Below are 12,358 nucleotides of genomic sequence, written 5' to 3'. Positions count from 1 at the left end.
CTCTGAAAGTGACGGCGTGAACAGACGGGTTAACATGAGTTGGTCCTCCCTTTCTTTAAATGACTGCAGCGTGATTATATAGAATTATATATTATTATTGGTGTCAAGGCGGTACACATGTAATGGATAACAAAGGTAACTGGCAGTCAGAAACTGGTCCCGGGTGTCTGTGCCCTAGATATATAGATATAGATAGATATCGGCCTTGCTTATCGCCTTTGTCTGGTACCTCGCTTAATGTATACGACACGACACCATCACACCACTGGTCAGGAAATGCAGAAACGGTGTAAATGCTCAAAGCGCTTCTGCTGTAAGCGTCCTGCATAGCACCACCTTTATCCGAGCTCGTGACCTTTGGGTCTTTCTCCTCACAGAACTGGTGTCTCACGATCCACCACTTAACGAAGAACGTTATAGAAACGCTGGTTTGAAGCCTTCAGGGGGAACATCATCGAAGCGTGTTGTGTGTGAGTGAAGCTGAAGCCAAGTGGAACGGGACCAGACTTTTCTGACTCTAAATGACTTCAGGGTGTGGCAGCAGGGAGTGAACCACACAGAGTGCAACTCCACTTCCAACCCGACTACACAACGGCTGGTGTCTACGTGTGAATCCTTAAAACGTTCAGTTTTCAGCCTAAACAAACATTATGTCTTAAATGCGACACTAACTATGTGTTTAGTTTGAGCGTGTATACACTTCATGCATACCTTCTGAATTGTGACAATATTCGCCGTGTTGCCTAAACAGCCCCGCCCTTTGAAAGGAAAGCAGATACAATCCGACGTTCGCTGAACTCACTCCCAAGTGTTGCTTTGGTTCCCCCAAATATACCTCAAACCTGGTTTCAATTAGCGTGTCTTTCCAAACCACTACATTCCAATACCCCAACCTCCCCTCCCCCTCCTCCACATCCCCCTCAAACTCACTGCTGCCTCTCTCTCTCTCTTCTCTTCTCTCTCTCTCTCTCTCTCTCTCTCTCTCTCTCTCTCTCTCTCTCTCTCTCTCTCTCTCTCTCTCTCTCTCTCTTTCTCTCTCCCCAGGATCTTTTCCTCCCCCTTTCTTCTCCGAACACATCGGCCAAACTTTATTTGTTTTCATATTTCTCCTCACAACATGTAAAGTAAACCATACACATGGGAAATGAGAGAAATAAGTGAAGTAGTCTACTCAGTTTTATATCGACTCGAACTTCATTCTAGAGTTGCACAAGGGCAGTCGGCGGTGTCGACGGAAGATGTGGCACATGTATTGGATAAAGCAGGCTACGTGTGGAAAGCGGTCCGTCTCTGTTTTTGGGTGCGCCTCGTTGGGAGGAGACGGAGAGGAAGGGAGTAGGGGAGGGGGGAGGAACGAGAGGGAGGAGGTGGACCCAGATCCACACCCAAGGATATTAACTCGCAGGCTATTCTTGCAATTCTTTGACGTAGTTTTCACAACTTTTTGCTAACTTTTCAACTTATACCTACAAAAAGTACACCACCACAAATAAAGCACAGTCCTAAAGTAAACGTATGACTAAAAAACCAAGTCGTACCCTGTGGGCTTCGTTCATGTTAAACTGCGCAGTTTACTGTGAATAAATAGGAATAATAATTTCACGGTGCATTTAGTCAACATCGTAGACAACAATATAAAAAGTATTTAAATTTAATCGGGCATTTTTAAGTAGGCCTACATAACTGAAATGTTTTGTCCCCGTGGAAGAAAAAGAAATGTAACTCGAGTCTTTTCTGCTCGTAGTGACGGCACACACCCACTCCATCAGAACCAAAAAGCACACACACCGTTCAACTATATTCACACTTTTTTTCCTCTTTTATTGTTGCATTATCCCAACATCGTTGACGATTGTTTAATTTAACTGTCTCACTTATTAAAGTTATTTCACAAAACTATGGTAAAGATTTTAAAAAAAAGTTTTTCAAAAGTTAATTGAAAACTTTCAATGCACATCAGGATTTACAGCGACAACAAAAACGGTCTATCTGGATGCTTTTTAAGAATCTTACCTTTGCGCAGACCGTGCGCCAAGCAGTCTCAAACCAGCCGGAGCATCCTCGGAGGTCGTCCTCTCCCCCCTTCTGGCTCAGCCCGTGAAAATCACTTCTTTACAGTCTCAACTTGGTGTTTAAAATACTTGAACTCTGTTAGTACCAGCCGAGTTTCAAGGGCGTTTTCCCCCCTCTCCTCGCCCCTCCTGTGTTCTCCTCTGCCTGCCGTACACTTTTTCTGCGTGTGTGTTATTCCGGGCTTCACAGAATGGTCGGGAAGAGAGCTGGGTAGGGCTCCTGGTAAGCACGCTAGAGAGAGAGGGGAGGGGAACGGTGTAAAGGAGTGGTCACTGGGTGCCATGGGTCGGCCCACCTACTGCAGTCATAGGGGCTCCGATGACAAGCAACACTGAACTTTTTTTCTTCAACAACTTTTCTTTCTTCTTAAGGAGGCAGTCCTCTTTAGCCTCAACTCTTATATAGATGCATCAAAGCAAAGTGGAGAAATAATAAATGAAAGTTTATTTGCTTAATAGTTATAACAGCATCATATGAATATATTATATTCACTGTGTGCAATTATACCACTTAACACTGTGCAGGTCTTTTGAAGAAGAGATTAAATAGTTAATTTAATCAGCATTTTGGGACAGAAGTTACAGTGAGAGAAGGGCGGGAGGAATTATGAACACTTATGAACTGGCAAGAAAAGGCCGGTAAACAATTACTCACAGCACAATCATTAATTGTGTTATAAATATATAATTATAGTTTATGCAATGATACCGGTACAACATTTAAAACAACCACTAGCCATGGCAGCTTCAGGTCAGAATGTATAATGTCCTTATTGAATATTAGATGGACCACCTCATACCACACAAACCTGCTTCTGTTATAAGACATGAACCTTCAGCTCAGAAGCAAACAAGAGCATAGAACTGAATGTTTTAACTAAATTAACATGATCTATGAGATATATGTGCATCAATATTGAATCAAAGCCTGAACCACATTCCATTTACTTCAGAGGATTATGCCGCCAAATGTTTTTGGAGAACGCATCCTAGTAAAGATGTGTCTGTGTGTGTGTGTGTGTGTGTGTGTGTGTGTGTGTGTGTGTGTGTGTGTGTGCGTGCGTGCGTGTGTGTGTGTGTGCGTGCGTGCGTGCGTGTGTGTGTGTGTGTGTGTGCGTGTGCGTGTTTGTGTGTGCATGTATGTGCCACACTAAATATATAGATTCATTTTAAATACATATTGTGAGTTAAATACACAATACGTTCAATGGTTCAATGGTAGGTTGATGTGTTCAACTCAAACACACTCACAAACACACACGCTAAACACACAGAAACGCACACTTTTTGAAATAACTTAAAGCTTTCGAATAGACAAAGATGTTTAGTAAAATAAAATGTATGTGTCAGGGTTTGGTGCTAGGGCCCAATATTCCTGAAGGCCTCCTGACAAGAGGGCCTCTGGATCAGGGGCCCTGTCCCTGTCTGACCCTTCTTCTCTAGACCAGGGGCCCGGTCCCCGTCTGACCATAGGGTCTCTGGATAAGGGCCCGGTCCCCGTCTGACCACAGGGTCTCTGGATCAGGGGCCCGGTCCCTGTCTGACCATAGGGTCTCTAGATCAGGGGCCCTGTCCCCGTTTGACCATAAGGCCTCTGGACCAGGGGCCTCTTCTGTTATAGGGTCTCTGGATCAGGGCCCTGTCCCCATCCGACCCTCCTGATATCCAGTGTTGGCATAAGGATGATCCCGTCAGCGGCCCCGATAACGTAACGCACAGTCATCGCCCTTTGAAATCAATCTTAAGCCTCAGATCATTCACAGGTTGACAAATGTTTTAGGCAGGGTTAGGGTTTGGGTTATCAGTTCAATATAATTCGATTTGGTTATCATATTGATGACATAAGTTGCGTTACACACATACACACCTCTCTTAAGCTGTGATTGTATCCTGGTTAATGGTGCGTTCATAGCACTCAAGATTAAAGGAATAAAGGAACCAAATGGGCCTTTGGGCACAGCCTCCATGGTCCTGTTCACATAGCCTGAAAGAACAATCAGACAAATTAAAAGAATAAAGAATACTACAAGAATAAAACAATAACTTTATTATATATATTAACCCTGGACTGCTGGGTTTGATGCGTAAACATTTTATAACAATATGTTACGTTAAATCCATGTTAACCTGGTCCACATGAAACGCAAGGCCCATGCAGCCGCTCACACTCTGTAATAGAATCACACACCTCATGACTGGTGTGTAAACATCCCCTCCTGAACCCAGGGCTCTACAGTGCGCCCATTTCACTCGCATTTGCGAGTGAATATTTCGGCGTGCGAACGAGAAAAACAAAACAGGAACACGCGTGCGAGTGACTTCTTCAGCCAAATTGAGATTCCAAAACTATACGGCAAGGTCCTCAAGCAAGTGGAGAAACAAATCCATACTTCTAAACATCAGTGTGTTTCAGAGATAGAAGTAACTTGAATTAAAAAAAAATATATATATATATGCAGTTTTGCTGCCTTACCAGTATTTTACCCCTTCAGAAGCATTTATATCGAAATTAGCAGATACAATTAACATAGGTACCTTGATATAATACCGTTACCGTCTATGCCTCAAATCATACCGTGGTATACATTTTTATCCATACCGTACAGCCGTAATTTGAAGGAACTATCTAATGTTATTTTCGAGGGAAGTCAAGCAAAAACAACAGCTATTTGTTTGCTTGATTCAACTAACGTTAGCTACCGCTGTTTTTATGTGATATCATTGACAATAATATTGTATTTTTAGGACCGAGTCAACGCCGAGTAGGCCAACTGCACGAACGTAGACTTAGCATAGTAAATTCTAACAACATAGGGCTATTTAGATAAATAATCTGGCAAGGGTGTTGTCCTAGGCCAGGGGTCGGCAACCTGCGGCTCCGGAGCCGCATGCGGCTCTTTAGCCCCTCAGCCGTGGCTCCCTGCAGTTTTCTTAAAAAAATAAAAAAATAAAAAATAAATAAAATTATATATATTTTTTTATATATATCGTCAACTAAACGAGAGGTCGCAATGAATGCGCAATTGCGCTACCGTGAGGGGGGGAGTGAATGACAAAGCTTCGTTGACTTGCAGGTGGCTAATCCCAGTAGGAGTTAAATCTTTAACTGGCATCTGGCATCAGGAAGTAGCCTAGATGCTGCCATTGGCAGGAGGCGGGACATGCCAGTGAGCCGCCAATCAGCAGCATCCACCGTTGACAACCAATTGCACGAACGAATACTGAGCGGAGCGAGAAGGGTTTACAGCATTAAAGTTCGTTTTTTTTTACAGAGTGTCACAAAAAATGTCTGTGCGGTGCGCAGCGTTAGCGTCTCCGGAGGGGGGAGGGGGTGAATTTAAAAGTTTGCGGCTCCAAAAAAGATGGGCCAAAATGGCTCTTTTGATACAAAAGGTTGCCGACCCCTGTCCTAGGCTAATACACCAACAGCAAATTTATGTATAATAAAGGGCTACATTTTCCAAGTCTATCATTTGAAAACTTTCCCTTTTATTGTGTGCTACAACCGCTGTATTGAATATTCACGCCCAGGGTAGCTTAGTATTCGAGTAGCCGTGTATCCGATCAGTCCTTGGATCGATGATTTCCCCCCCCCCCCCCCATTGCAATTTCAGCACGCTAATAAATGTTCTAAACAAAAACCTAAAACCATTTTTTTCTCTGTGCTCCTAAATCTTTTAGCTGAGGGGCACAAGTGCTCCTGAAAAAAAAAGTTTGCATAGAGCCCTGGCTGAACCTACGACCAACACACCAACAGGGACCTCTGAGGAGTTGTGTTCTTTAAGACCAGAGGTCTACCACGTAAGAATATTCTGGGAGGTGTTTAATGGAATGATGACGTCAAAGAGGAAGATTTCAAACTATAATATAACTAAATGATTGAAATTCTAGTAAAGCCACAAATCATTGTTTTGATATTTTTGTTGTTTCTCTTTGGCCTGCAAAGAGAATGTGTCAGATACTTTTGAATGTGCTAAATATGTTTCACAAACCCTCCAGCCCCTGTTACTATTCCAATATATCCCAGCTGTAGAGCATCGGGCAGGTTCTCTCCACCCTGGTCCGGTGTGTGCGTACGTCTCCATTGCATAAGGCCGCTAGCAATATCTGTTGATGCATGCTAGTCCGCATCCGACCATTATCACTATACACAAAAAAAAAAAACTCACAGGATGTGTGGCGACTAACCCGGCAGGGCGTGTGAAGGTGGGTTCTGGTGTCTTCATATTTTCCGTTCTGATACCCTTCTTTTGCAACATTATGGACGTGACTGTACAGGATCAGCAGACGATTGATGACCTTTATGGTGGATGCTAGGTGAAATATCAGAGGACACTGGCAGGAAGCAGTATGAGTCACAATCACATGAGAGGTTGAATCACGCTTTAATCGGGGATCAGGAAGTCTTTACGTTCGAGGTATGAGATTGACACATGAATATACGATCTCCCCGTCTCTCTTTCTCTCTTGCTCAATGTCATGAACATTCTCCCGCATTAAAGGCATGCATGGACCCCATGCACGCCTGTTCTGTATTTGTGAGTAAGTCTTTGTGTGTGTGTGTGTGTGTGGGGGGGGGGGGGGGGTTCCCTGTGTATCCAGGTGCTTTAATATGTCCGTTGTTATGTGGCTCTTCTTGTTGTGTGTACCGCAAGGTTTGAGCCTCGGGACACACGCTGACTCTACTGGTTGGCCGGCCACGCCCAGACTTAGCACACTGGAATACTGCAAACAACGCAGCCTGGAAGCAGAGCAAACAGAGGAAGTTACTGTGCTGCTTTGTCGACCTGCATAGGAGAAGCGAGAGCAGGGTGTGGCACACACCCTGAAACACACACACACACACACACACACACATACATGCACAAATGCACGCAAACACACACAGAAAAACCCTCGCAACTGCACACACACACACACACAGACAGAGTTGGATGCACCCATACACCAACAAGGAATGGAATACAGACTTAAATGAATTCAAACTACAATGAGTCAAGAGTGGACTGATGCTGTTCTCATCTAGAAGACAGGGTGCAGTCATTCCAGAAGACCACCTCACTGCTCCTTTGTGTGTGTGTGTGTGTGTGTGTGTGTGTGTGTGTGTGTGTGTGTGTGTGTGTGTGTGTGTGTGTGTGTGTGTGTGTGTGTGCGTGTGTGTGTATGTGTGTGTGCGCGTGTGCCCGTGTTTGCATGCAGGTGTTCACTTGTTCTGTTGTGTTTGTGGGAGAGGGATAGAGTAGAGAGAGGTTAAGTCATGTGGAGATAGCCAAAAAAGCATGTGTAACATAGGCAGAAGACAAGTTTTAAAAACAAAATAACAAATTACTAACATATGGTTCTAAGTTCTACATCCTTCTACTCTGTTTCTTCCCAGGCCTTATGAAGCTGGGAGATCCTGCGCCTATTGACTTAGTGTTGTGCCTTTAAGGGTTTTGTCTGAGCCAAGGTGTGGTTCTCCGTGCGTTTGAACTGCAGTTGTTCAGTCAACAATACTACTCCTCAGCCCCTGAGAATTTGTCCAATGCTCAAATGTGCACAATGGAAATTGCTCTCCCATGTGTTTTCAGTTCTGAATATGTATGTTTTTGCAACTTGGGTTAGTCTTTTTGAAACCCCAGCTGAACGTATGCGGCTCACAACGTCACTTAAACCTGTTTCCCCTTGCTCTTGTTTTCACACATCGGAGCGGCTCCAGTGAGACGGCTCATCTCTGTTTCCGCTTCCTCCACCGGCCCCTGTTTCCCTCACTCTGCCCCTCGTTGTCTCTCTCTCTGCCCCTATGTGACTCGCTCTCTGCCCCTTGGTGTCTCTCTCTCTGCCCCTCGGTGTCTCTCTCTCTGCCCCTCAGTGTCTCTCTCTATCCCCTCAGTGTGTCTCTCTCTGCTCCTCAGTGACTCGGTCTCTTCCCCTCGGTGTCTGTCTCTCTTCTGTATCTCTCTCTCTTCCCTCTCCCTCCCTGGGGTCAGTCTGCTGAATTGAAGGATGTGTGTGTGTGTGTGTGTGTGTGTGTGTGTTTCTGATGCTATAGGTGTGTCACCCGGGTTGAACCTTGGCTAATATCTTGGCTCAGACGGCGGTGAGTCACAGCGGGCGTGCCCATGGCAACAGCACAAACACAGCCAGCCTCTGAAGTTAGCAGCGAATGAGAATCACAGGGTTACATTCTGGGAGTGACGTTGCAGTGCTCCGGTGATGGGCGTGTGCTCCGGGGAGTGCCGGTGTGCAAACAGTACACACTTATGTGTGTGTAGTTTGGGTGTTTGTTGTGCGTGTGTGTATGTGTGTGTCCGTGTCATATGCGATAAAGGTGTCCCATTGCAGGGATTGAGTTAAATACTAGATTGTGTTGAGATTAGGGAGGGCTGAGTCCTCCCAGCCGCGGTTCAGATGGTCATCAATTAGAGTCGGCCGGAGGTGTGGCCGTGCAGATGGGTGTGATACGTGCGCCTCCGGGATCCGCAGCTTGTGAAACACAAGTTTAATTAATGGCAGACGACCCTCGGAGCCACTCCTGTGTCCCCTGGCTTCTCACCCAGAATAAAGAATACTACATCAACGTTCAGAAGAATTCCGTTCTTGCGTCCATACCATGGCAGCAGTGTGTTTGGCAAAAGGCAGAGTTTTGTGAGTCAGCAAGATCCTTTACCCAGCCATGAGATGTTGGCCTGCACTGTCCCCCAAAAACACTTTATCCATTATACTACAGTCCTGCCTTGAGTAAACAACATGAATGTAGGATACATTTACACTTTCTTTATGCATTTGTCTTCTGATATATTAGCCTTGGCCTGTGCTTAGTGTGTCTGCCACGGTGTGTTGTCTGTCTTTATAAATTATTAAATGCAACTTGCAATCTAAAATGCAATCTACCAATGCAAGTCATTATAATTAGCTGCAGTTGTATATTTCAACCTGGTCTCACAGGAATCCGTGAAATGACTACGGACGAATAACTCGAAATCCGTGGACACATCACGGAAACACGGCGATTTCCGTGATGTGGCCACGGAATTCGCTCCAATGCAAGTTAATGACGCTGATGTTCCGTGGCTCACACACGGATCCTCGTTTCAACGAGCGAGTCGACCACGGGGGCTTAACTCAAAATCCGTGGTGGTCTGACGGAATCGCTTCAATTGTCCGTGATGTGGCCACGGAATTTGCTCCAATGCAAGTAAATGACACTGTTATTCCGTGGCTCACACACGGATATCGGCGTGTTTCCGTGATGTGGCCACGGATTTCGAGTTAAGCGTCCGACCGTAGTCATTTCACGGATTCCTGTGAGACCATGTTGGTATATTTCGACTACTTTTTAACCTTTCAGAAGCAGTAGCATATGATGAGGATGTGCTCTTCAGATCATACATGTAAGAATTCTTCCAATGTTTTATGTATTTAATTCATAGATGTCTGATATCAATGAGGTAAAAACACCAAATTATTCTGCCTTAGTAACTTGAGTTCGAAACAATGTTACCATTTGGAAAACAGGCCAGAATCATAGGCAGCTAACCAGCTGTGACATCACCACTGGAACTGAGTCAAATCCTGTCAATGCAATCATTTCATCCTTAGGTTGAAACACGCTCATCGCCAGCGGTGGGGTACTTCGTCTTTTAACATTTAGCACAAAACAGAATATAACTCAACCAGAGTGACACTATCGTCATTGCAACCATTAAAAATGACAAACCTATTGGTAAAAGGAAAGGGCATTTCAGAGCATGACACCTAAACACTCCTCAGGAATGGCCCGTGTACAATTGTAGAAAACAATCATCACCAACTGATCAAGTTGTGCACAATAAGGTGATGGAATGTGAGCAGAATCTGCCTTCTGCATACTTACAGCTTGTGGACAGATCAGTCATCTAATCAACCGTTGCTCCACCACAGGGTTCCTCTGTATGGATCAGCACTGATGATCAATGGCCCCATGCTCTTCATCAATAGTTCCCCATGCCTATAAGTTTATACAGGACCTAAACAAGTCCTTCATTCTCACAAAACACGAACACCAACAAATCAAATCAAGCACTTCTGCTTCAAGAAGAAGTAACGAATAGACTTCAATTAAATGTAAACTAAGATAGTGATCACGTTAATGCAACCTCGTGCAACTGTAGAGCATACTAGGGTGATCGGACATGATATTTTCTATAACCATGGTAACTTCTGATTGCTGATCTTTTCGGAATTCCCCCATACCACGAATGCATGCGCACACACACAGACGCATACACACACACACACACACATGAACACACACACACTCACATGCACACACACACACACACACACACAGACACACACACTGACGAATGCACACACACTGACGCACACTCACATGCACACGCACATGATTCAGAGCGGCAGGCTGGCCCTCTGGTGAAGACAAGAATGTGAGGGAAAATAAGGGAACGAGAGACAGATTGAATTGTGGTTTCCACTGTAAGTTATGAGTCACGCACACAAGTGGGGGATGGGCAAGAATGAAAAAAAGAACTATTCTGGGATGTTAACCATAGCAACATAATAAGCGAGGGGGGCAGGTCCTCAAAGGGATGTTGCCATAGCAATGCCCTCTGTGTGTGTTTGTGTGTGTGTGTGTGTGTGTGTGTGTGTGTGTGTGTGTGTGTATAGATAAACATCCCATGCCACAAAGAAGTTTGTATTGTAGTAACAAACGATACTGTGTGTGTTTGACTTCCTACAGCAGGGCTCATTCAAATCTTACTTCAGGGCGTGGCCCGATCGGCAGTCAAATATCGTCGGTGCGATGTTTGTTCTGAACATCCAGCTCATCTGAATGCGCCACAATCTTCTGACAGGCTCAGTCTTGTGCGTCAGGTTGCAACTGTGTGAGGACTTTGCCTCAGGTATATTGACAGTTGACGCACCCGTCATTTCAACATTTAACGTCAGGGTTTCCAGCCCTGTCTCAGAGGGGCCTCGATGTTGACTTACCGATCTATAGACGCTACGCTGGAATGTACGTGTTATTTGTATGCAAATCAATCTCAGATCTGTGTCAACGATACAGAGTTGATTAAACAGTGGTGTTACCTCAGCCCAGTAGATCCCTCAGCGCAGAGAGAGAGTGAAAGTGGTCTACTGCTCGACAGAGCCCCTCCTCTGATCTGTTGTGTTTCAACACACCGGCCCGATGCCCTTCTCCATCGCTCAGCATTCCAGCCATAGCTGGGAATGTTCCAACAGTTATAACCTTCTAACGACTTCTAATGATGTCGGAGCACCGAGGAGCAAGCCTGTGCATGATGCTCGTGGTGATCATGCATGTATTGTCTGTTCAAATCCTCAGGCAGGATAAGCCGGTTTTGATTCTAAACTTTCCCACTGGGAATTAGTATAACCTGGGGTCAATTTGTAAGCAATATGCTTCGGTGTTAAGAATTTGATAATCATCCTGATGGATGTATAGATTTCTACATAATCCCTTTTCAACGGATTTCGGTATTTCACTGATTATGGAATGAATTTTTAGATCTCATTGAATCACTTGAAAACGGAGATCGTTTATTTCACTGCAGATTGAAGGTAAACAATGTACATTTATAAATTCACTGTTTTTTCCATCGTTACTTTTAGTATTCCTCCAAAATACCACAACTGCCTGTTTTTCATCATTGGAGGAACTGACTTTAAATATATTGTTCTTTTTCCTCCACCGTTGCACTTGTGGATTTATTTGAGAGCATAACTTCCAGCATCCCACCTCCACGCTGTGGTAACATGAGCCCGCTGCCGCTCTGGGGTTTCACGTGAAGAAATGCAGGGGCGGCCTGTTTTCCCTCTGCAGAACCTCTCCTCTCTTCCATCTTGTCTCCGCTCTCTCCCTCCCTCCCGTTCTCCGCTGGTAAGTCCCGTTGCAAGGCAACCTCAACCAATCACACAACAACTAATAAATACATAGTAAAACTACGCACTACATAGAGAAGAGGGGTTTTATGTACAGCTATTGTTATGTTGTCCAGACTGCATGCTGTGTATCATCTCGTCTTCCCCTCCTCAGCTATTTGCCCTCAGTTGGTTCACCTTTGACCCCCCTCATTCCATTCTTGGGCTGCATTACTATGTTCTTTGTGCTGCGGAGCAATGTGCTGCGTGCTCTACTTTAAGTGCTCCTATCGTGTGAAAACACTCCACACCCCGGAAAAGAGCCAGCGAGCAGCTGAGATCAGAAGGTTACACGCCTTCAGGAACATCTCTAAACTTAGGGGCTGTGGACATATTCTGCTCTCAGACGCATTTGCAAAAAG

The 12,358-nt window shown here is 44.9% G+C and overlaps 1 protein-coding gene and 1 long non-coding RNA gene across 2 annotated transcripts in view; one reads left to right on the top strand and one right to left on the bottom strand.

Moving 5' to 3' along the window:
* Positions 1–3,734, top strand: part of LOC132466506 (elongation factor 1-gamma-like) — a 6,452-nt gene extending 2,718 nt beyond the window's left edge. Inside the window, 1 exon segment of the mRNA XM_060063756.1 lies at positions 3,546–3,734. Within this exon segment, the coding sequence (XP_059919739.1) occupies positions 3,546–3,734 (189 nt within the window).
* A 2,708-nt stretch (positions 3,735–6,442) lies between these two features.
* LOC132465609 (uncharacterized) lies at positions 6,443–10,450 on the bottom strand. The gene is made up of 2 exons (XR_009527627.1): positions 9,928–10,450; positions 6,443–6,813 (listed from the first exon to the last, which is right to left on the bottom strand). It is a non-coding gene; the product is annotated as an uncharacterized LOC132465609 (long non-coding RNA).
* Positions 10,451–12,358: the final 1,908 nt, after the last annotated feature.

Source organism: Gadus macrocephalus, chromosome 10, assembly GCF_031168955.1.
Source record: "Gadus macrocephalus chromosome 10, ASM3116895v1".
Classification (NCBI taxonomy): Eukaryota; Metazoa; Chordata; class Actinopteri; order Gadiformes; family Gadidae; genus Gadus; species Gadus macrocephalus.
The sequence above is the reverse complement of the archived record's forward strand: the minus strand, read 5'-3'. Positions and strand labels throughout refer to the sequence as shown.